Genomic DNA, 25110 nt, shown 5'->3' on the forward strand with positions numbered 1-25110 from the left:
AAATGGCGTAGCGTGAAAGCATGCCTTGCGGAGTTAACCATTAGTGCAAACTGACCAGAATGCTACTTTGCGTGGGGAAACTGGAAAAGTGTGATGCGATTATTCATCATCTTTGCAGCTGCCAATACAATCCCAGTGCTTATTTGTGGAATGAGTGAATTTATCTAAAAATGAACATTACACGTGAAGCACTATTGCTTCTTTTACAACCTCCCTCTTTGAACTTGCTGGCTAAACGCATCTGAAAGAAATGTTATGTGTCGGGGGTGTAGCCAGCAGCTTCCCTCCGTCTGCAGTCTCTGAAGAGGCTCTAGCTTGAAAGCAGCTGCAAAGATAAAGGATCTCATATCCTGGGCTTGGTTTAAACTCATAATTAAAACCTAGTTTAAATGGTATAGGAAGAGCATAGACTTTAAAGAAATTGTTAAAAATGTGAATTTTAATTTAAAAAAATATATGCACTAGGCAAATTATTATTTTTGCCACTTTAGGTTAGTCTATTTTCAAGATTCATGTTTTTAGTATTGAATTTATATATATATATATATATATACATATATATACATATATATATATGTATATATATATATGTATGTATGTAGTATGTAAACGTATACTTTGGGGGTGGCTACTTTAATTTTAAACATTGCAAATATGGAACTAGTGAATCACCTATGCTTTGTGTGATAAGCTAAATTATATAAACTCATGGGAAAATATCTTTACTAATTTACATATATTCTTGTCTATTTCAGACATTGATGAGTGTTTTGCACATCCTGGCGTGTGTGGGCCTGGAACCTGCTACAACACCCTGGGAAATTACACCTGCATATGCCCACCTGAATACATGCAGGTCAATGGAGGCCACAACTGCATGGGTTAGTAAAGGCCACTGAGGTTACCTGCTTAGGTTACCATTGCTGATGTCACTCCTAAGGCACTTCTGTCACACAACTGTTGTTAAGAAATTTTGGAAATTAAATCTTCCTGAATTATTAAATATGTTAGTCTTATAAACTGCTGGCTTTTTATTAAGTATTTTAATATATTTATTCATTTATTTGCAAGAGTGAGGGAGAGTATAGGAGCATGCCAGGGCCTCTTGCTGCTGCAAACAAACTCCAGATGCAATTTGTGCATCTGGCTTTGGCTTTATGTGAGTACTAGGGAATTGAACCTAGGTCTGCAGGTTGGGCAGGCCTTTAACCACTGAGCCATCTCTTTAGTCCTATATTAAGTTTCAACTTTTGGCTATATAGTTATGTTTCAAAGTCTAAGGTAAAATTTTCATTGTATGCTACAGTCACATATTTTAGATAATTTTCATTTTCCATGTATATAAAATGTATATTATATAAATAAGAGATTATTTAAATTTTAATACATAATTCTTTTTAAAGTAAAATGTTTATGAATAGAGAAATAACATTGTCCCACCAAAAATTTATCCATGAAATACATTTAAAAAATAGTAGAAATGTAGGCTGAAGAGATTGCTTAGTGGTTAAGTGCTTGCCTGTGAAGCCTAAGGAACCTGGTTCGAGGCTCAATTCCCCAGGACCCACGCTAGCCAGATGCACAAGGGGGCGCATGCATCTGGAGTTCGTTTGCAGTGGCTGGAGGCTCTGGCGCGCCCATTCTCTCTCCCTCTCTGTCTCTCTCTCTCTCTCTCTGCCTCTTTCTCTCTCTGTCACTCTCAAATAAATAAAAATTTTAAAAAGTAGTAGAAATGTTGATCAGAATGATTTACCAACTTAAGTATTATTTTATATAGCTTCAGGGCTGAGGAGATGGCTCAGTTGGTAAAATACTTGTCACGGCACCTGATATCACATCCACAGCACTCATGTAAGATACCAGGCTCATGAGGGGCCACAGCCAGAATGCCACAACCCAAGAGACAGAGACAGAGACAGAGGGTCCCCAAAGCAAGCCACCTAGCTAGAGTAGCAGAATTGACAAGATGTGAGTTCAAGTAAAAAACCCTATCTCGATAAATAAGGTGGCCAGTGATCAAGGGAAACACCCAACATCAAACCCTGGCCTCCACATACACATTCACACATATGCACACACATGCATGCATGCATATGTACATACAAATGTACGTACACATATGTCCATACACAACAAATAAGATGGCTGCAAATGACAGCGATGTTTCAGAGCTGTGTTGCTCAAAAATCTTTGATGTGGACAGGGTGCAAGTTCAGTTTGTCATTGCTCACTGATACCACCAGCCGGCTGACTGGTCTTTTTTTCCCTGTAGACATGAGAAAAAGCTTTTGCTACAGAAGCTACAACGGAACCACTTGTGAGAATGAGTTGCCTTTCAACGTGACAAAACGGATGTGCTGCTGCACATACAATGTTGGCAAAGCCTGGAACAAGCCTTGTGAGCCATGCCCGACGCCAGGAACAGGTAAGGACGCAACTCATGCTCCCGCCAAAGGCTGAGTCAGCGGTACACACGTGACACGTGGCAGAACATCGAAAATCAGAACGCCCCCAAACCAGATGTGCCTCATTCCCAAAAGCACCCTTTGGGTCTGGTTCCCAAGTGACCCACTTGAGGAGCCAAATGCCAGTTTCTAGACATGTGTCACCAGTTTCCAAACCCTGAGGAGGAACTGCAGTGCTCAAGGGCTGGAGCCTGTGGCAAGGTCCACAGAAAGTCTTCGTTGTCAGCCAGACCTGTCATCCAGGAGTTTACTCACCAGATATTTCTTTTTTTTTTTTTAATTTTTTATTTATTTATTTGAGAGCGACAGACACAGAGAGAAAGACAGATAGAGGGGGAGAGAGAGAATGGGCGCACCAGGGCTTCCAGCCTCTGCAAACGAACTCCAGACACGTGCGCCCCCTTGTGCATCACCAGATATTTCTTGAGCAGCTGTGGTCTGTTGCTGTGTTAGATCAGAATATAGAATATTTTGAAAACATTTGAAATCTGTAGTTTTCAATAAGTATGTCTGGTACTTTTCCCTTGAGTTCAGTCTAGAAAATATGCAAAAAAAAATGTACTTGGTGATCAAATTTTACATAAAAACAACTCGATGTGTTTCTGGTGCATATCCATTCCCTTAGACCTAAATAAAATTTGCGGGCACAAGATAGAACTTAATCCTTTTGTGGTAACTTTCTTCTCACAAACACAAATTCTGCTGAGAGCAAAAGTAAAAGGTCTTAGAGCAAAACAGTAACAACTGCTTGTCTAATCCAGTTGTATCATGACCTAGAGATGGGCAGAATTTTGTTGTTTTGTATACGTATTTGCGTGTGTTTCTGTGCGTGTAGCGTGCATATATGTGTATTCATGTTAGTATATGTGTGGGTACGTGTAGGAATACACAGGAAAGTCTACATGTGTTTGCACATGTGTGCGTAGAAGCCAGAAGTCAGCATTGGATATCTTCCATGCTGGCTGTTCACATAACTGGGACAGTCTCTCACTGCAGCCAGAACTCATCAGTTCAGCTGGGCTCGCTAGGCAGCTGGCCTTGGGGGTTGTTCCTGTCTCCACAGCCTGAGTTCTGGCATTACAGGTGCCTGCTGCAGTCCCATACGTGCTGAGGATCTGAACTCAGGTCTTCCTGTTCACTTAGTAGCGCGTGGCCAACTGAGCCATTGCTCCTGCCACAGTGGTAGTAACCCTTCATAGCCATAGACACTAAGAGTTGAACCAGTTGGACAAATAATCTTTAAAAACTGATCATGCATTTTTTTTTACAAAATTATTACTTGCAGCATATACTTAAATGTTTTTTGATGTGGCAAGAAAATTTAAGGAAGGAGAGAGGTGTTGACAAGTGATGCACAGGCCGTCTTCAATAACTTAAATTCACAACTTATATTAGTTGCTTTTCTTGTCAACTGTGACAGAATTCTTCACAGAAGCATCTTAAAGGAAGGGCTATTTGGGCTTAACAGTTTCAGGGCCCACAGTTGATCATGACGGTGCAAGCAAAGAGGAGTGTTCCATCCATGGGGGTCTTAACTCGTATCAGGGTCTTGAGCTAGAAGGCAGAGGAAACAGACAGAAACCAGAAGCAGATATAACCTTAAAGGACTCAACCCCTGTCCGTTAGCTCATGGCACTTATAAAAGACTCAGCCTTATTTACACCACCCAGGAGCCACCTCCTAAAGGCTTGACAGCCTTAAAACTGGCAGCCTTAAGTCGGGCGTGGTGCCGCATGCCTTTAATCCCAGCACTAGTCCACCTTGAGGTTACATAGTGAATTCCAGGTTGGCCTGGGCTAGACGAGACCCTACCTTGGGGGAAAAAAAAAGCAGGGCAGGAGAGATGGCTTAACCGTTAAGGTGCTTGCCTGCAAAGCCAAAGGATCCCGGTTCAATTCTCCAGGACCCACATAAGCCATATGCACAAGGGGGAACATGCATCTCGAGTTCGTTTGGCATGCCCATTCTCTCTCTCTCTCCCTCCCTCCCTCCCTTCTTCTTTCTGTCTCTCAAATAAATAAATAAATAAAATATATTTTTTAAAATAGCAGCCTTAACAAAAGTTGTGGGCTGAGCATTCAAAAGACAAGCCTAAGAGGGACATTTCAGATTCAAACCATAACAGCTTCCAAATGGATTTTTTTAAGCTATGTCTTGTCACATGCATGTTCCATAAAATGAAGTGGAAGCATTCTTGTAATTCTCAGTTTTAAAATTCTGTAATTAGAAATGGAAAGTGACTGGAAATACTATTCTTCAAAGGAAATGAAGGACTTAAGTCTATATTTATATCAACGTCCTGCCATTTGTTGCCCCATGGCGAGAATGTATCCTCTCAGAATTGATTGCCCCTGTATAAAGTAGGGATGATAAATAATGTCAGGGACCATTTAACATGGTCATAATGATGCTTAGTGAAGTAATGTATTGTAGCTTGTGATTTGCCAGACAATCAGAAATCATCAAGTTGAATAGCTAGCTCAGATGGTGCGTGGAATAGCATTCGGTACATGTCTTACCTCATACTGCTTGCAGTATTTTACTCACTGGTGCCTTTTGCATTATAAAAATTCATACTCTTTTAATTTTCTATTAATTTGGAGAACTATGTGTAGGAGTAACTTTTGTACTCACTATTTTATTACTGGTTTTTGAATAAAAAGTACCTCAAATTTGCTTTCCAACAGCAACACATTTATGGTTTTAATAAAAGACAGATTCTCATCACATTCATTGCTCATTGTTGACGTGCTTCTCCAATACAAAACTATTTTGAATGTCAGAGTCTTTTTGTGTTGACATGCTTATATTTTGGACTGTAATCTTGTTTCCTCAATCTACGTAAGCTGGACTATGTTTAAGTTCTTCATATCATAAGGTGAATTAATTTAAACATCTTACATACATAATTTGGATTTTGTAATGATTTATTAGCCATCTAATGTCAGATATGTAAACAGTTAGTAATAGAAATGATAACAGTGGGAGTGGAAAAAACCTAGATCTCCCTTTTGCAGAAGCTGACACTATTATCAAATAAATGCGATTTAAATTAAAATGTCTGATAGTGAATATTACAAAATACATTCATTGGTGAAAATAATATTTCAAATGAGTTTGAGAAGGTTAACAGTTCATTCTTTATGTTTTAAAGCTGATTTTAAAACTATATGTGGAAATATTCCTGGATTCACTTTTGACATCCACACAGGAAAAGCTGTTGGTGAGTTTTTTAACATTATAAGTTTACTTGTCTATCATATGACTATTAAAATGTACTCAAGTATCTTAAACTTCAACAGTACCACAAAATATAACATCCTGGATTTCAGGCTAATATAATTAGCTAGCTAAGAGAAACTGAATGTATACACTCTAATCTAGGGTTAATATTAGTATCCCATCCACATGGTCAGGTGACTGAATTGTGACAGTCTCAAGATTTCATGTATACCATATAAAAACTCGAGTTCCTCTTTCCATGCCTATTGTGTTACATTTCTAAATAATCCACCTTATGTTACCTGTTAGTTACTGTTGTCAAAAGTACATGTGTAAGCTTTTAGAGTATTTTTATAGTACTCCTTCCTATTGGTCTAATGAATTTACAGAATTATTATTCACATAATTTATTTCCTTCTACCTTTCCCCTCCAAGTTTAAGTAATTTAATTTTAAGCCTCCATTAAACAATATACTTCAAAGATTCCATTGTGCATACATATGTAACATAATACCTAAAGTTAAGGAAACATAGCTTTTTAATCACATGAAGAGCATTACTGGGGATGACCTGACATAACTTTGTGGAGGTTCTTAACACCCTTTCACCACTAAAATCACTTGTGTTGTTCTATCAGCCATCTCAATGCCCCCAAAGCTATTTTGAGACACTAACCATTTTATGGTCACTCGGTCTTCATAACACGCAAAATCACTCATACTAGTACACACTTGATTTTGTATGTTCTCAACTCCAGCATACACATGGCATTATTGAGCCTTATATGGCAAATACATTAAGCTGAGGCACATAGAGTTTACAAAATCTGTCCACTTTCAGACATTGATGAATGTAAAGAAATCCCAGGCATCTGTGCAAATGGTGTGTGCATTAACCAAATCGGCAGTTTCCGCTGTGAATGCCCGACAGGATTCAGTTACAACGACCTGCTGCTGGTCTGCGAAGGTAATCTGGGTAATATATGTCTTTAGTCCCAAAAGAGTTTGCTATTCCGAAAAGGCTTTTAGACTGTTTTCTGGCTTTTTTTTTTTTTTTTTGTAACGATTTCTTGGATAGTTATTTAAGCATTGGTGGTGATAGTGGTCAAGTGACTGTCACCCTCCTAAGGCATTGGTAAAAGGCTCTTTTCAATTCAGACATCGACGAGTGCAGTAATGGAGACAACCTGTGCCAGCGCAACGCCGACTGCATCAACAGCCCGGGCAGCTACCGCTGCGAATGTGCAGCCGGCTTCAAACTGTCGCCCAACGGGGCCTGTGTAGGTGAGCGGGAGGCTGGCGGCCAACGCCCAGCGATCTGTACATTCCCTGCATGCCAACAAGTCTGTGTTTCCCTAACCCCAAATACCTTCAGGGACAGTTTTAGAAAGATTGTCAAATTCAATCTATTTATTTATGGTAAGCCAATTTCATTATAACTTTTAGATTGTTTTGTTAAGGAAAGAAAAAAAAAAAGTCCCTTCAGTGGCTTTCCCTGGGATAAAATAGCATCGTTCAGATCCCAATCAACCTAGAAAAAGAATTATATGATTGCAAAAAGAGACTTGGATCCTTGAAAGCCTTGCTTATTTTGATTCAGCTATTGCTATGGTTCGTTTTCAGCCTGTCTGTAATAATTAATAGCAGGTTACATGAGAAATGCATCTGTGAAAAAATGAAGGAATCTTAATAAAAATCAGATATGTGTAACATGTGTTTTATTTATTTTTGTTCCAGATCGCAATGAATGTTTAGAAATTCCCAATGTCTGCAGTCATGGCCTGTGTGTGGATCTGCAGGGAAGTTACCAGTGCATCTGCAGCAATGGCTTCAAGGCTTCTCAAGACCAGACCATGTGCATGGGTAAGAAGGGTGTTTCCTACCAGGGCACAGAGTGGAGCTCAGACCTGAGCACAGATGGTGGCTCCATCCCAGGCCCTCTGTAACGACCAAGTCTCCATCATGTGAACCTGTTCAAGGCTTTATTGCAAAGCTTGCCAGCAAGGACATACCACACACAGTATGTATTCAGTGACTCTCAGCCTGTCTCCTTGGAAGATCTTGACACGGCTTGAAGGGCACTCTGAGACACTCAGATTAAGTGGAATTTACCATAGTCCTGACTGCCCTTTGTCCTTCAGTGTTTCCCATCAAGAAAACATGTTGGAATAGCAGGATTAAAATGAGCCTGCATATACATAACTTTGGGCAAGTGCTTAATTCCCTATAAACACTAAAACCATTTGTGTTGGTCTGTCAGCCTTCTCAATATGCCCGCTTGTATTTTCAAATAGTTGAGCACTTAGCTGCATATTCTGCGATTTGTCTTTAAAATAGTCACAGAAACAAACATAGCCAAAGGCTCTGAAACTTCCCAGTAGCTAACACAGTGGCTAGTTAAGTGATAATGGTGTTCAGTAAGCATGTGCTGGGCAGACCACTGATACGTTTTCAAGGGCAGATGGACTGGATGCCCTGAGGCTGCGGCTGGGAACACATCTGGTGTCAGCAGCTGGCTGTGCCCTGCACTTTGTATCATAGGAAGAAAAATTAAAATAAATGTGTATTTGTACTTAGCATGTTCTCAGTGTGGAAAAGCTAGGGCCGTACATCTGCTCTGTTGGTATTCCAGATACTGTTTCGGTATTAAAATCAGGTTCCAGTGTGACAGGATTGTTTTCTTCCTGGCATATCCGTGCAGCAAGGAGCTTGTGGAGAAAATTCTCAGCTTGTATATTGCCTAAGAGCCCCTTCCCAGCATGCACTTCTCCCAGAGTGACAGGAATGCTCTGCTGCGGCTGGTGCAGAGAAAAGCATGGGCTATGGTCCCGATGGCATGGACTTTCTGAGAACACTTGCCTGTTGGTGTTTCTCCTTCTGTCGTCCCCAAGAGAGTGTGATTTGCCAAAAAAAAAAAAAAAAAAAAATCTGTGAGATTTATGACTCAGAAATTCATATGGGGAAAATATGTTCTAATCTTAATGATTCCTCCATGACAAAAGTCAAGCAGAGCCCTCAGTCAGACTTCCTGTACACCGCTTCCTTCCAAAGACCCAGGCTGCTCTTTCCTTGGTAGGGTTTGAGTAGGCTGCTCAGGGCGTCTGCACTCTCATATGATGGATGACCTTTTTAACTACTCAGGTGTTTTTTGAAAGGTCAGTAAATTCCAACCTCCAATTTGGATCTCACTACTTTCATAAAATTAAAAAAATAAACTAAACTTTTCTTGATTAAATTTAGATATTTAGATTCCTGGGGAAATGTGAATAACGTTTGTCAAACTGTTTTAATATTTCATAAAAACATTTAAGTTCCATTTGATAGCAAACCTACTCATTCAAACATCCCTGCCAAGGGAATACTTGTCTAGGCTAACTCTAAACATCATACGTAGCAGTACGTCATTGAAATACATGGTTAGTCTTTTTTATGACTTGTTGATTTTTTTCATTTTTTTTTTTGTACTTTAGAGAGAGAGAGGCAGACAGACAGAGAGAGAGTTGGCATGCCAGAGCCTCAGCCACTGTCATAGAACTCTAGACACTTACACCATCTAATGGGCATATGCAACCTTGTGCTTGCCTTTGTGCATCTGGCTTATATGGGATCTGGAGAATCAAACATAGGTCCTTAGGCTTCACAGGCAAGCACCTTAACCACTAAGCCATCTCTCCAGCCCTGTAACTTGTTGATTTCTATCTTCCCTATCACATACATAACATCCTCAAATAAATAAGCACTGTCCTGGTAAAAATCTGAGTAAGTTCAGTAGGAAGTAAAAAAAACATGGTTAAGGTGAGTAAATACTTGGTTCTAGTTAAAAATCAGTTGCTTTGAGCCAGTATTTCTTTCCAGATGTTGACGAGTGTGAGCGGCATCCATGCGGAAATGGAACTTGTAAGAACACTGTTGGATCCTACAACTGCCTGTGCTATCCTGGGTTCGAGCTGACTCATAATAATGATTGCCTGGGTAAGTCACTTGGTCTTTCTGGCTCCCCTTTCCTCTCCACAGATGATAATAACTGCAAATAAAACCAAGAATCAAAACAAACTTCTATTAGTAAAGTTTCACATATGCGCCAAAAGACATACACTATCATTGATCAATATCTACTTAACTAAAACCGTTTCTTGCCCTAAATAATCACAAGGCTATGTCCCATTTGAGCCCTTCTGTCACTGAGTCGATCTGTTGTGGAGGAAAGGTTATCAGGTGCAAGTAAACATACTGGGGCTGGTCTATGACTTGGGTTATTTTTACTCTCTAGATGAGATGGAAGAGAGATTCTGTTGCGTCCGTGTTATTCCAAGTTCATTCTTGATTGACATTCAACCACCATCAGCTTTCTACAAATAACCATGCCTATGCCTTAAAACTTCTTTTTCCTTCAGCTTTTGATATCTACATTGCTTTCCCGACAGAAATAGTGCATTGTGACTAAGTTTCTGGATGGGCCAACAGAATCCTCACCTGTGCATAGCACGAAATTTTAGCATGTGGCCCACACTAGCATACAAAGGTGACATGTGAATTCATACTGAATGGAGAGAGAGACTCTCAAAGAATGTAGAGAATCAGTAAGAAAAGTCACAACAATCTGGTGCTCCTTATTCAGCATGTGCCTGCACTGCCCGGCTGCTTGCAGCATAGCATAACTATAATTACATGACCCTGCAAGACAAGACATGGGGGACAATTCAGGTTCTCCACCATTGTAAGACCATTGCAGCTCCACTTCCTAATTTAACCCTGTTGGTCTTCTTCATATTTCAACATTCTGCAATTATGTAAAGGGTTTACAGCCAAAATGAACACTTTATTCAACCGGTCTCACTCTGACTGTATGTAGGGGTTCTCAGGCTGTGAGCAGGCAAGGACTTCAAAACACAGTCTTCAGGAAAACTGGGAAATTAATCGCATGTAATCAGCCTGAGCTTCACTGAAAACCCCACACTTAATGTCTGCTTTTTTTTGAATTCTTATAGCAGGCTGGAGAGGTGGTTTAGTGGTTAAGCGCTTGCCTGTGAAGCCTAAGGACCCGGTTTGAGGCTCGGTTCCCCAGGACACACATTAGCCAGATGCACAATGGGCTCACACATCTGGAGTTCATTTGCAGTGGCTGGAGGCCCTGGCGTGCCCATTCTCCCCCCCCCCTCTCTCTGCCTCTTTCTCTGTCGCTCTCAAATAAATAAATAAAAATAAACAAAAAAATTAAATAATTCTTATAGCATGCCAACAATTGTAGGGCATGTTTTCCATAACTGGCTTTCCTGTATTTGACATGTCCCCTTCTTTACTCTTTGTGCATAGCCATTATCTCCAGGTAAAGGCTCCACCCATGATGCCATCAGTTTAGATCCCATATGCCCCCTTGCCTCTGCAGAAAGATGTTTCATTTGGAAAACAAAAGGAAACCTTTACTATAAACTTCCAGGTTTTATTTGGTTATAACTCTGTATCAATATCAACAATGTGCTCCTGTTGCAAGGTAGTCCATGTGACCTTGTCAGTGACACAGTCCTTAAGGTGCATTTCACTCCCCCTCCATTGTTAGACCATAATGCAGGCTTTGTGTAAATCTGTGCCAGGAAGCATTTCTCAGTTTGAGCCCATGAAACGGTATGGATGTAGACACTGTCTGAAAAAGTAAACTCCTCTCTGCTTTCAGACATTGATGAGTGCAGCTCGTTTTTTGGCCAGGTGTGCAGAAATGGACGGTGTTTCAATGAAATTGGTTCCTTCAAGTGTTTATGTAATGAAGGTTATGAACTCACTCCTGATGGAAAAAACTGTATAGGTAAGAAACTAAACAATACCTAGTCTTGAAAGCATTTCACTTTGTGAAATAAAGTAACACACACACACACACACACACACACACACACACACACACACTTAGGAACTCATTCACATTTCATTTGGTCATCAGATCACATGACCAAGATAACCTATCTATAATGGGATCATTTCAGTTTAAGGTGTTAACAATCAATTGAAAATGTTCCATAGGCAAGGTTATTTTAGGAGGGAACAACACTTGAGGTTATCCATGTCTCAATAAAAAGAAAAAAGACCAAAGAAACATTGCAGAGATGTAGCAGTCCACCAAGGAAGAACTATTAAAGATATCCAAAGGGGATATAACAGGGAATATTTGTCTGCCTGACCTATCAGAGAGAGGGCCCTGGTGGAATCCATGTTAATGTCGCAGCAGGTAAATCTACACAATGATCAGCTCGTGTTTGAATTACTCTTTGTCTTCTTTCTCTCTAAAGACACCAATGAGTGTGTCGCCCTTCCTGGCTCTTGCTCTCCTGGGACCTGTCAGAATTTGGAGGGATCCTTCAGATGCATCTGTCCTCCAGGATATGAAGTGAGAAGTGAGAACTGCATAGGTAAGACGCGTTTGTTCTGAGGTCTGTGAGCTGTGCAGGATGACATTTGGTGCAGGCTCTGTGGAAGCACACTCAACCTCAACGACTACAAGCATGCTCACATCAGGAGTTAAACAGATAGCCGTCTATTTTATTGAGCCATCAAAAATAACGTGATGTCTAAGTAGTAGAAATAAAATTTAAGGGATGTGGAATTTTTCACCCACAGATGTCTTAACGCTAGTCAAGGCATTTTCATCACACGCTAATCATTTTTCTAAACTTCAACAGAGATTTTTCTACTGAATGTGGAGAATGTCTACAAAAAAAAATGTAATCTTTGGCACCCAATTTTAAAATAATTATCTAAGGTGTCTAGGGTCCTGTAAATGTGAGGCAAAAAACCTTGACAGGTTGAAATATTTTCCCCCCTTAGAAGGCCTCATATCAAAATAGAAAATGCTAATCTATTTGTCTTAACAAATTTTTCCACTGAAACTCCCCCAGCACCCAAGAACACTGTAACTGTATCAAAAAGGGATCTAGTAATTGCCTGATGGCCATGAAAGAGGCCCACCTTTTTAAGGTTCACTTTACACTACTTTTTACAGCTTTGTTGAAACTGAAATGCAACCATTGGAGGAGTTTTTAAGTTTCGATTTTTTAGAGGGGACGATTTGACTCATTCATTATAATTCTACAAATATAAATTGAGAACCTAGTACATGTTAGAATCCATGGCAGAAGCTGAGGGCACAACATGAACCAAAGTGACATGTCCTGTCCTTGTGCTGACATTCTAATATGCCTGAAGTCATATACCATTTAATCACTTAACTAAAATAATCCATTAAGAAATCATTTTCGGGCTGGAGAGATGGCTTAGCGGTTAAGCGCTTGCCTGTGAAGCCTAAGGACCCCGGTTCGAGGCTCGGTTCCCCAGGTCCCACGTTAGCCAGATGCACAAGGGGGCGCACGCATCTGGAGTTCATTTGCAGAGGCTGGAAGCCCTGGCGCGCCCATTCTCTCTCTCCCTCTATCTGTCTTTCTCTCTGTGTCTGTCGCTCTCAAATAAATAAAAAATTAAAAAAAAGAAAATTAAAAAAAAAAATCATTTTCCATGAACACTGGCTGAAAATTGCTAGGAAAAGAAACCTCATTTACTTTAAAGAGCCACTCTTGGGTTGGGGCAATGATAATCTCAGAGTGTAGTCACAGTTTATCAAATGTAACCAGCTATGTGCTTTAGAAAGGGGACCTGGTGGCAATGTGAAGAGAAGAACAGAAATAAAAAAAGTCCTAAAATCCATTAACTTTACAGTAATTGATGATGGTCTGGAAAATCCTGAGGAGGCAGAACTGGCAGGCCAAACTTGCTTGTGAGGAGCCATTCTAAGATTAGGGGAAACATACAGATGCCCTCAGGATCCCCATTTGGATTAATAAAAGGAGAACTAAGTCAGGGATCAACGGGTAGAACAAATTTGGCTACCACTTAGTCTGTGAGATGTGGGATGTTGAGTCAGTTCTACAGGGTGGCAAATGGATTCACACTCCTGTATGGGATATTCACTCCGTTCTGTAGGGATACAAATGAATTCACACTCCTTGGGATCAAGTGCAAGGAGCTAGAGATTGATATGTGATTCTCTGAGACATAAAAGGGCTGTAATTGGATATAAAGCAATGATAGTTATTTTACAATAATAAACCTGGCCTGGAGAGATGGCTTAGCAGTTAAGGCGCTTGCCTGTGAAGCCTAAGGACCCATGTTCAACTCTCCAGATCTCACGTTAGCCAGATACACAAAGGTAAGGCAAACACAAAGTCACACGTGTCCTCTAGGTGGCACAGGCATCTGGAGTTCAATTGCACTGGCTGAGGCCCTGGTGCGCCAATTCTCTCTCTCTCTCTCTCTCTCTCTCTCTCTCTCTCTTTCTCTCTCTCTTGTTCCTTGTTCTCCTTAAAATAAAAAGAAGTAAATATAAAATTTTTGAAAAAAATGAATAAGTAAAGCTTATACATAGGGTTATCTCCTATTCCACATCCCTTAGTTAATGACTGTTGGAGTGTGGACAAGTAGGTATATTCAGCTGTTGAATAGGATATTGATCTGATTTACAAATCACCCTTACCTTTTTGCAGACATAAATGAATGTGATGAAGATCCAAACATTTGCCTTTTTGGTTCCTGCACCAACACCCCAGGGGGCTTCCAGTGCATCTGCCCCCCGGGCTTTGTCTTGTCGGATAACGGTCGCAGATGCTTTGGTAAGTGTAGAGTGACTTACTTGTCACAGGTTGCCTTCAGAAATGTCAAAGCTAGGCCAGGCATGGTGATGCATGCCTTTAATCCTAGATTTTGGGAGGCAGAGGTAGGATTATAAAAAATATAAAATATAAAAAATATTCTGAAGACTTTAAACCACTGAATAACAGACCCTGGGGCATGCATACATCAAACCTGCATTTTAATTAACTGCTCATCTAATCTGTCAGAGACAGCCACAGCCACACTGTCCCGTCTCGAAGCAGCCACTGAGCAGCCATGTTGTTGCCTTTCCCCGTTTAGATACTCGCCAGAGTTTCTGCTTCACAAACTTTGAAAACGGGAAGTGTTCTGTACCCAAAGCCTTCAACACCACGAAGGCAAAATGTTGCTGTAGTAAGATGCCAGGAGAGGGCTGGGGTGACCCCTGCGAGCTGTGCCCCAAAGATGATGAAGGTAAGAGTTACAGCAGAAAGACCTTTGCAGCAGTTGTTGAACATTTGTCAGAGTCGATTTGAGGTATAACTTATGGCTGTGTTGAAGACAAGATTAGTCCCTCCCCCAACACACACACACACACACACACACAGAAGCTCTGATGGTTTGGGTACAGTTGCTTGGAAGAACTTCCTTCAGCATTTATATACAGTAATGGGTAAGCTGAGACCACTGCCTGCTGACTTCATTTTTCTTCCATTACTTGCTTTCAAAAGAATGAACTGCAGGCTGGAGAGACGGCTTAGCAGTGAAGGCATTTGCCTGCAAAGCCAAAGGACTCAGGTTCAATTCCCCAGGACCCACGTTACCCACATGCACAAGAGGGCACACATGTCTGGAGTTCGTATGCAATGGCTAGAGGCCCTGGCACGCTCATTCTCTCTCTGTATCTCTAGCTCTCTCAAATAAAACTAAAATATATTTTTCAAAAAAGGATGTGCCGGGCGTGGTGGCACACGCCTTTAATCCCAGCACTTGGGAGGCAGATGTAGGAGGATTGCCATGAGTTTGAGGCCACCCTGAGACTACATAGTGAATTCCAGGTCAGCCTGGGCTAGAGTGAGACCCTACCTTGGAAAAAAAAAAAAAAAAAAAAGGATGAGCTGGAGTGGCAAGGGGTAGAAGATTCAAAAGTGGAAATTTGATTTTAGCTTGCTTCACAAGTCCAATATTGGGAGTCTGGGAGGAGAATTCAGTGACAGACCAGGTTTAACATATACAAGGTCTTGGGTTCAACACCTGGCACCAAAAGTACATATATGCATGCATTCATACATACACACATACATACAACAAACCAACTCATGTGGACACAGGATCACAGGTTGTGGTTCTCAGAATGTTACATAAAATTCTAAGGAGATGATTCTGCAGAACGGCTATTTAAATGAAAAACCAGTAGCTTCGCAAAGTTTTGTTGACACCAGTGAATTGTAGACTAAGTCACAGCAAGGCCAAACTGGATGGGTGTCTGGGCTTCAGTTTCCTGTAGCTTCAGTAGGTAAAGGGCAGGGAGGTGTTTTTTATGGCTTAGTGTTAAACAGACAGAAATACATACCTCAGGTTGGTGTCACCCTTGAAGGACAAGCTCATGGGCCTTCAGTGAATGTGCTGTGTTGGTTTTGTAAGAAAGTAATGAAAATAAAATAAAATACTCATGGGAAGACGGCTTTGTTTATTTTTATTTATTTATTTTGAGAGCGATAGACAGAAAGACAGAGAATGGGCGCACCAGGGCCTCCAGCCCCTGCAAATGTGCACCCCCTTGTGCATCTGGCTAACGTGGGTCCTGGGGAATCGAGACTCGAACCGGGGTCCTTAGGCTTGAAGATGGCTTTGTAGAAGCAAGATGATTAAGTTCAGTTCCATGTGTAGTGTTCATTAGTTCTTAAGCTCCTCTAGTAGTTGTGATTTCAAATCATGTATTTCTCTGTAGTTGCATTCCAGGATTTGTGTCCTTATGGCCATGGAACTGTCCCTAGTCTTCATGATACCCGAGAAGGTGTGTTCCGTTATGCTTTATTCCTATTGCACATTTTATACACCTATGATACACTGTAATTTATTTTATAAATCCTGCTATTTTTACTATGTGACAGTATTTTATGTTTCATATTCATATATGATATTCCTGAAACATACAAGTTCTGTATACCATAAGACTATGATGATATATGAAATACCAATTTTTCCTGACAAAAGAAGTATTTACACTTCATTTATTCTTAAATCCATGTTTGTGTAGATATAAACATACTAGTGTATCTTTCACCATGAAGGGGAAGCTCATGGCGTTTTTACGTTTCAGACGTCAATGAATGTCTGGAGAGCCCAGGCATCTGTTCCAATGGTCAGTGCATCAACACTGACGGCTCCTTCCGCTGTGAGTGTCCAATGGGCTACAACCTTGATTACACCGGCGTGCGATGTGTGGGTGAGTGCTGTCCCTACGTGACGCTACTTGCAGTTCTATTTTATTTCTCATGTGCACCTAAAGGTCTCTCGAGCCTCATGACTGGTGGCAGGATTTTCCAAAACCAGGATAAGCAGCTCATAATAGCTCTCCTTTCACCAAGCCTACCTTTTCCTGTGCAACCTGTTGAAGGTGACGATGAGGTTTCCCAATATGTGTCTTCACCAAATATGCACGCTGTGGACTGGAGATGTAACCCAGCGATAGAGTGCTTGGCTACATGATCCCCAACACAAAAAGAAATAATTAAATTTAAAATGCTGAAGCCTGGAACTGGGAGCGAGCTCTATTTCGCTTTAGATCTTCCCACACCCGTGTGTCTCTTCTGGATTTTTGATCATTAAGAAAATCATTGCCACCTGGGAGTCCTGGCGCTGGGCAGTGGTCCCCTGCACTGCAGCCAGCCAAGGCCGAAAGGGCTGGGGGGTGCAAACCCCTGTGCCCTTCTCTGGGGACCCCGGGGATGTGGGAGTGGGAGCGGGGGAGGGAGGAGATGCGCAGCTCTGCAGTGCAGCTCCTTTCACTTGTTTAAACTCGCCCTTCTCCGCCCCGTGCCACTTTCTTACGCTTCTCTTTCAGATACCGATGAGTGTTCAATTGGCAATCCATGTGGAAACGGCACGTGCACCAATGTGATTGGGAGCTTTGAATGCAACTGCAATGAAGGTTTTGAGCCAGGGCCCATGATGAATTGTGAAGGCACGTGACCCTTATTGTGAAGATCATTTTTCTTGGTGTTAAAGTGTTGCTTTTCTTTAATGTATTTTGATCCTTATTTACACCATTTTGGTACTCTGATGTTTATGCACCTCCTGAGTCCGTGTCCCTAGACCTCAGCAAGCAGCTTCTCCTCATCTGTATCTGCCCAGCTTCCGGGTCAGCTCAGGGGTAGCATCTGTTGATCTTTCTCTTGAGGCTGGGTTGGATTTTACTGGCTTTTCAACACCTTGGTGAATTTTTGAAGTATTCCCTGGGCATTGGGAATGGTACCTTCAGGAGTCAGTTGTACTACAGTGAAGAACACTGATTGATGCTTTGGTATTAGCGGAGAGCTCTCTGTGAGACCTTGGAGAGGGATTACTCGGTGGCAGCTCTACTCTAAAGCCAGATGCATAATGGAAATACTGTTTATCCCCCCCATACTCGTTTCCCTCACTCTATAGCATCCTTGATAGCCCCAAGGTCCCTCTCATGATCACAATATTAGACAGCCTCTCTGGGAGATTTGGCCACCACTGTGAAGCCAGAGGTCATCTGCGGGGTAGTTTCAGAAGGAGGAGAAAGGGAGGAGGGAGGCAGGCAAACACCACGTGGAGATTACTGTTACTTTCACCAGTCATTAGCTGCCAACTCGCCACTAAAACTTAAGAGTTTCTTCTTCTCCTTCTGCAGGTTAGATGTGGTATTTAATGGAGGATGAGTTTGTTAGGTACTAAATTCTGTGTACTGGAAGTGGATGTCTTATTATCTTACTACTTTCTGCCTGACCTCTAAACACATTCGTGGTTCTTTAAGCAAATAGAGTCCTAAGATAAGCGTATGCCTGTCCATTTGTTTGATCAGATATCAATGAATGTGCCCAGAACCCCCTGCTGTGTGCTTTCCGCTGCATGAACACCTTTGGGTCCTATGAGTGTACATGTCCAGTGGGCTATGCCCTCAGAGAAGACCAGAAGATGTGTAAAGGTACGGCCACAGACAAGGGAACTGCCGGGAATTTGTTTTCCCTGTGGGAATATACTACACGGTAATGATTTTATACCCTCTCAGCTGTCTCCTTCCATGGCTTAATCGAAATTCACAGGACAGTATTTTGGCATTATACTAGATATGATAGCTGATGGTTGGCACGGCTAAGAGGAGTTGAGGATCAGTGCCCTCTTAGACACTTACTAAAGCAAGGGTCACCTCTGAGTGAGCCGTTAGGGCCAGTGCTGAAAGTCGTACATGTCTGGAACATGACCAGCTGTTGCCAGGGCGCAGGCTCCTCCTCCGTTTAATACCAAAAGATAGCGTGCAAAAACCAAAAATAGGACCGGGAAATGACTAAAGTACAGCCTGCTCCAAGGGACTTCATGCTTTTGTTTTCTTCTATTAAAAATACTTCCTAGACCTGGATGAATGTGCTGAAGGGCTGCACGACTGTGAATCCAGAGGCATGATGTGTAAGAATCTGATCGGCACCTTCATGTGCGTCTGCCCGCCTGGCATGACCCGCAGGCCCGACGGGGAGGGCTGCGTAGGTAAGCTCCAAACAGATGGGGGACCAGTTAGTTGTTACTTTCCTTGTTGCCATGACAAAATACCTGCCAGAAACAACTTAGGGAAAGGCTTCTTCAAAGGGATCCAGTCCGTCACGGCAGGGAAAGGCGTGGCAGTGGGAGTGTGATGCGGCTGGTCACATGGTATCCACAGTCAGAGAGAGGTGAATGACGGTGCTCAGCTGGCTTTCTCCTAATAGTTTTTTCTGGGATCTCAGCCCATGGGATGGTGCAACCCATATTATGGATGGGTTCTCCCACCTCAGTTAACCTAAGTAGAAAATCCCTAGAGATCTATCTAGTCCTTAGGTGATCCCAGAGCCTTTTGAGTTGACAACACTAACGACAAGTGGTCTGTGTTTAGGCAGCACACTCACTCCAAGCCAAGAGTGCGGCGCTTCTCCCAGATCAGCTTACCTGCAACATCTGTGCAGTTGGTGGTCTGTCATTGCATCCCGGTCAACGGGAACACGTGGTTCTGGATAGTGCCCTGGTGGTCATGCTGCCTGGGAATTATGACCTTGTGTCCTGTGTCCTGACCATCTGAACACTAACTTCAGAAAAACTCCACTAAGGAGTTTGAGACTAATGGTCTCACTTTTGTAATCCTCCATGAGTGGAGACAGTAAGGAAGCAGATAATCTAGAAGAGGCTGGTATCTTTTTTTTTTTTTTACTTTTACCATACTGTTACAACATATTCATAGAAGGACAGTTAAATAAACTGGCATATTCATATGAGGAATTGCACAATAGTGAAGAGAACTAAGGTAAATGTGTGTATGCTGATAGAGAACTTTAAGCACATTTATAAAGCAATTCAAAGCAATGTGTCTGATTTTATATAAAATTCCTCATAATATACCTTTTATTCAGGCACATATATAAACAAGCACATAGGTAGGAAAACTCTTTAAAAAGATAAAATTTGTATACATAGAAGAAATTTACTTCTGGGGAAGATATTTAAATCAGAGGCCACTTACAATGATGTTTAACATCATCTAAAATGTTTGATATTTTATCAGAGCAACTTCTTGAATTACATGTATACTATAATCTTAAAATCTATGCATCATCCCATAAAATTATGAGTGGATTTCATGTGTCAGTTGTCTTTCTTTCTGTCTTCATGACAGAATACCTGAATTAATTCATAAAGAGAAAAGGTTTATTTTGGTTCATAGTCAAGATAACTCAGTCTGAGACTAATAGCCTAATGGTCTGGGGCCTAGCTACATGAATGTGTGTCATAGCAAGAGCACTCACCTCCTCAACCAGGAAGCCAAAGGAAGAAAGGAAAGAGCTAGGGTCTCACAATTCCCTTTGAGGCAATTTCTTTTTTTTTACTATTTATTCATTTGAGAGAGAAAGAAAGGAGAGAGAGCACAAGAGAGAGAGAGAGAGAGAGAGAGAATGGGCATGCCAAGGCCTTTAGCCACTGCAAACGAACTCCAGACGTGTGTGCCCCCTTGTGCATCTGGCTTCACATGGGTACTAGGGGTTTGAACCTTGGTTCTTTGGCTTTTCAGGGAAGGACCTTAGCCACTAAGCCATCTCTCCAGCCCATTGAGGGCAATTTTCCAGGACCTAAGTACCTCCTCATCATATGCCATCTGCCTATAATACCACTCTGGTGACCAAACCTTTAACACATGGACCTTTGAGGGACATTCACTATCCAAACTTTAAAACACAGGCTCCTCTAACATGTCATATAGCTTGCTTACACACACTGCTTGATAAAGCTTTTAAAAAGACCTGTATCAGCAGATCAGGTACAAAGTAATTCTTTCAAAACCCTTATTCTTCTGAAACCTATTAATTCAGAAGATTATTCTAGGCTCCCAAGTCATAATATATGCTCCTGAAAATCTAGCAAAATGTTAACATGGATGGAAAGGAGGAAATAGTTATGTCTTTTTTTTTTTTTTTGGTTTTTCGAGGTAGGGTCTTACTCTAGCCCAGGCTGACCTGGAATTAGTCTCAGGGTGGCCTCGAACTCACGGTGATCCTCCTACCTCTGCCTCCCGAGTGCTGTGATTAAAGGTGTGCACCACCACGCCCAGCTAGTTATGTCTTAATTATTATCCTAATAATTTTTACTTGTCTTGCCAATTTTTACTTGTCTTCCTTTTGTTATTGGATGTGGATGTATATTCTAATTTTATCTAACTAAAATATTTAAAAATATATTTCACTTTATATGTATGGAAAATCTCTGATTCTTATAACAGCTGAACTACTTGTTGTGATATTATTATAATACCAATACATTTATATGTATGTTTTTACAATCAGAAATTCCAGAAAAAAGCCAAAATATTATTATAAACAAAAATGATTACAAAAATCAGAATGAAAAATAAAGCAAAACATAAGCTAAAAACATGAAATTGGAATTAGCAGTCAGTTGAAATAAAAACTGTGTTTTATGTAGGAAATCTAAAACCTTTATGAAGAAAAATATTGAAATTAATCAGAGATGTAAAAAAGATGATGCAATATATTATAACCTAACAATAATTTGTTAAGAAAATAATAAATATAGAAATTTAATGAAAATATGTAATAAAATAATCAGATTGAATTGAAAAGCCAACAGAATATGCTTTGAATTCATTAACATTTAAAATATAATTTAGGGGAAGACAAGTTTTAATTGAAAAATACGGAGTAAAGTTAGCTTCTTCTCAAACTTTGAAGATTTTAGAAGTGTTGCAGTGAGGAATTAGTACTGAGCTGTCTTGATTTAAACCAAAAATTGATTACAACTGCAGATGTTGAAGAACATGTTTCAAACAATGTAAAATTCCAAGGTAAAGATTCATGTAGGTTCAGTGGCTTATTCTCTTTAGACTTTGATAGACTCTCAGTTTTGAAAAGTTTATTGAACAGTTCTTGATTATATTGGGGGCATAGGTTAATAACAGAAGTAGGAATGATGTTTGCAGAGATTCAGATCTACAACCTCCAGAAGGGCAAGGAAGAGAAATCAATGGTGTGCCATTTAACTATTGGCAATGGTGTTGAGACATGGAAGCTTCTTTTACACAAGTCTGTAAGTAATGCATACAAAGTAAAGAGAAAGATAAAAGTGGAAATAAACATGAAGCAAACTTAAGCATCTCAGGAGACAGAAGAATAATTTAGAAAAGTCATTATAATATTCTGAGCAACAACTTTAAATAAAATTTCAAATCAATACAAAAGATTGAAATAAAAAAAGAAGAAATATTAATGACCTAGCAAAGCTCAGGCAAGAAGCACCAGTCACAAAAGCTAAATTCATTTTAGATATAATAAAAACTAAAATGGCTGAAAACACAATCAGATATGTGGACATGGGAAGGGATCAATAAGATGACATAGTGGAAGACAGTTATGTACAATAATGTATAAATAAAGTCCCTAAAAGAACTTAAATCTACATCAAAAGGCCACATTATTTCCTGAAATATCACTTCAGAGGAGTCACTCATTGATTTAATTATATTTATGAACATCTAACAAATCTGAGAGCTGGCAATAAGACATAAACTGAAGGGCCGAATACCCCACATCTGTCCTAGGCTGGGAGAAAGAGACTTGGGCAAACACAGAAATCAGCATGATTATTCCTTACACTGATAAGCCTTTTAAGGAAAATAAAAGTTTGTGATTGGATGGGAGGTAGCTTAGCATGTGCTTCAAGGGCAGCCTCTTCAATGAGCCGCAGGGGAGCTGTGAGAGCAGACAGAAATGAAGAAGAGCAGTGGCAAAGCTTCTCTGGCAGAAAGGAAGGAAAGCCAGCAGGCCTGCAGTGGGTGCAGCGCGGGGCGGGGGCTGTGGGGGAGAGAAGAAACCTAAAGGCAGACAAGGGCACTGCAGCCCTGACGGGGAGCCCAGCTTGGTGCCGAGACCGTGAAGGCAGAGTGATGCTTGAGTGTGCTTCCTGGAGATGTACTGAGAACACGAGAAATCTAAGTGAACATCTGATAGCTCTATGGCCTTGGGGAATTGGGCTTAACTGTGCACTTCGATTTCCTCATGCGAAAATTAACTGGGGCTAGAGATCCATGAGGCAGCAGATGGAAAGGGAAAAAGACTGAGGCAGGATGTTCTGAGTAAGGCAGTGTCTCACACGCCTTAGTGTGCTGGCTGCGGGAACGTGCTAGGGAATGGAGTAGGACCACAATCCCACTGGAGGCTAAAGTCATGTATGCAAATGAGACCTCCACTCCACTGCGCTGGGTTAGGCCCCAAGTAGGAAGAGGTGGTGACTATAGGGAAAGAGCAAGGGATAGTGAAAGTTCTCAATGATTGGTAATCATGATGTCCATAAATTGTCACAGGACAGAAAGTAGATGCTGCAAAATTCAAAAGTTCATAGGCAATGTAATACACACCCAGATACTCCCTATTAAAGATACATGTTTCAAAGGGGAAAAAAAATTTGGTGTTTTTGTTGTTTGTTTTTAGCTTCTCTTAGAAATTCTCATTGTCAATATCAGTAGAGCAAAAGTAATCTTAAAACATGAGCCACATCAAGTTATCATTCAAGTGCAAAATTTATATTATAGGGGTTTGGGATATAGCTCAGATAGAAAATACTTACCTTGTAAGCATGGAGACCAAAGTTAAGATCCCATAAAATAGTGGGAGTGGTAACATGCCCTAGAAATCCCAGCACTGGGGAGACAAAGACAAAAGGGTCCCTGGGGCTCGCTGACCAGCCCATCTAGCCTAATTAGCAAGATCCAGGGCAATTAGATACCATGTCTCCAAAAGGTTGGACAGTTCCTGAGAGGAATGATATGCAAAATGTCCTCTTGCCTCCACATGCACACACACATTAATAATAATAACACGTGAAAACACATATACACACACATAGAAAAAAAGTTACATACCAGAGCTCAGGCATTAATTCCAGAAAAAAAAAAAATCTATGGAAAAAAGTCACTCCAAAATCTAAATTATAAATCAGTGTAATATGGCTGGAGTGACGTTAGAGAAGACTCAGATCAAAAGGCAAGTCTTTGGACCTTCATCTTCTCGAACAGTAAACTAGAAAACTTAAAATTCATAACTTAATACTTTTGTATAGACTTTTCAATTTCTGTAACTAGTGGTTTTATCCTAAATAGAAAAGAGCAACACCAAAACACACCATAGTGAATTTCAACACTAAAACAAAGTGAAAATTCTCAGAGCTTCTGGGGCTTGGGGGGGGCGGTGAGATTTCCTTCAAATCAATAGCAGCACTAGGTAAAAGAAACAGAAGGATATATTTTCAAAATGTCCTAAGTTAAATAATTTTGAAACTAAATTCTATACCAAATCATGTGTGAGAATAGTGAAAATAAGGCATTATCAGAAATGTTTTAGAATTTATTTGCCAATCACTTGCCCCTTCTGAGATTATCACCAAACTATGTACTTAAATACATTTTAAAAAAAAATTTTTGTTGTTTATTTTTATTTATTATGTGAGAGCAACAGACACAGAGAGAAAGAGGCAGAGAGAGAGAGAGAAAGAGAGAGAGAGGATGGGTGTACCAGGGTCTCCAACCACTGCAAATAAACTCCATATGCATGCACCACCTTATGCATCTGGCTTACGTGGGTCCTAGGGAATCAAGCTTCAAACCCAGGTCCTTAGGCTTCACAGGCAAACGCTTAACCACCAAGCCATCTCTCCAGCCCCTCGATACAGTTTTTTTTTTGTTTTTTTTTTATAAAACCAACAGTGAGATAATAATACCATGTGTAAGTCATTGACAGGCTTGTCAATTGGAAACCTCCCTTATGTGGTATTGATAAAGGCTGATGGCACATTACAAATATATAACAAACCAAAGTCTTGAGATCCCATCGGCAGCGGCTGCACAGGGGAAAAGTGAATTCACCCGAAGGCCTGGTTACCCGGCTTTGTGTGTGGGCTTGGTGGTGCAGGCCTGTCGTCCCAGCTGCTAGAGAAGTCAGGGCAGTAGACGAAGCTCAGGGCCAGCCTGGGAAACTCAGCACCACCCTAGAAGCAGAAAGAGGGCCAGGGGTACAGCTCGG

The 25110-nt window shown here is 40.9% G+C and overlaps 1 protein-coding gene across 1 annotated transcript in view; it reads left to right on the forward strand.

Annotated features, from left to right (window-relative positions):
• Fbn2 (fibrillin 2) overlaps positions 1 to 25110 on the forward strand; it is a 267870-nt gene that overhangs the window by 218972 nt on the left and 23788 nt on the right. The window contains exons 40-55 of the mRNA XM_004651524.2: positions 756 to 881; positions 2273 to 2425; positions 5620 to 5688; positions 6528 to 6653; positions 6845 to 6970; positions 7424 to 7549; positions 9542 to 9658; positions 11358 to 11486; positions 11965 to 12084; positions 14209 to 14334; positions 14636 to 14788; positions 16266 to 16331; positions 16638 to 16763; positions 17382 to 17501; positions 18366 to 18488; positions 18914 to 19045. Coding sequence (XP_004651581.2) covers positions 756 to 881; positions 2273 to 2425; positions 5620 to 5688; positions 6528 to 6653; positions 6845 to 6970; positions 7424 to 7549; positions 9542 to 9658; positions 11358 to 11486; positions 11965 to 12084; positions 14209 to 14334; positions 14636 to 14788; positions 16266 to 16331; positions 16638 to 16763; positions 17382 to 17501; positions 18366 to 18488; positions 18914 to 19045 — 1938 coding nt within the window. The remainder of the gene's footprint in view (positions 1 to 755; positions 882 to 2272; positions 2426 to 5619; positions 5689 to 6527; positions 6654 to 6844; positions 6971 to 7423; positions 7550 to 9541; positions 9659 to 11357; positions 11487 to 11964; positions 12085 to 14208; positions 14335 to 14635; positions 14789 to 16265; positions 16332 to 16637; positions 16764 to 17381; positions 17502 to 18365; positions 18489 to 18913; positions 19046 to 25110) is intronic.

Source organism: Jaculus jaculus, chromosome 14, assembly GCF_020740685.1.
Source record: "Jaculus jaculus isolate mJacJac1 chromosome 14, mJacJac1.mat.Y.cur, whole genome shotgun sequence".
Lineage (NCBI taxonomy): Eukaryota > Metazoa > Chordata > Mammalia > Rodentia > Dipodidae > Jaculus > Jaculus jaculus.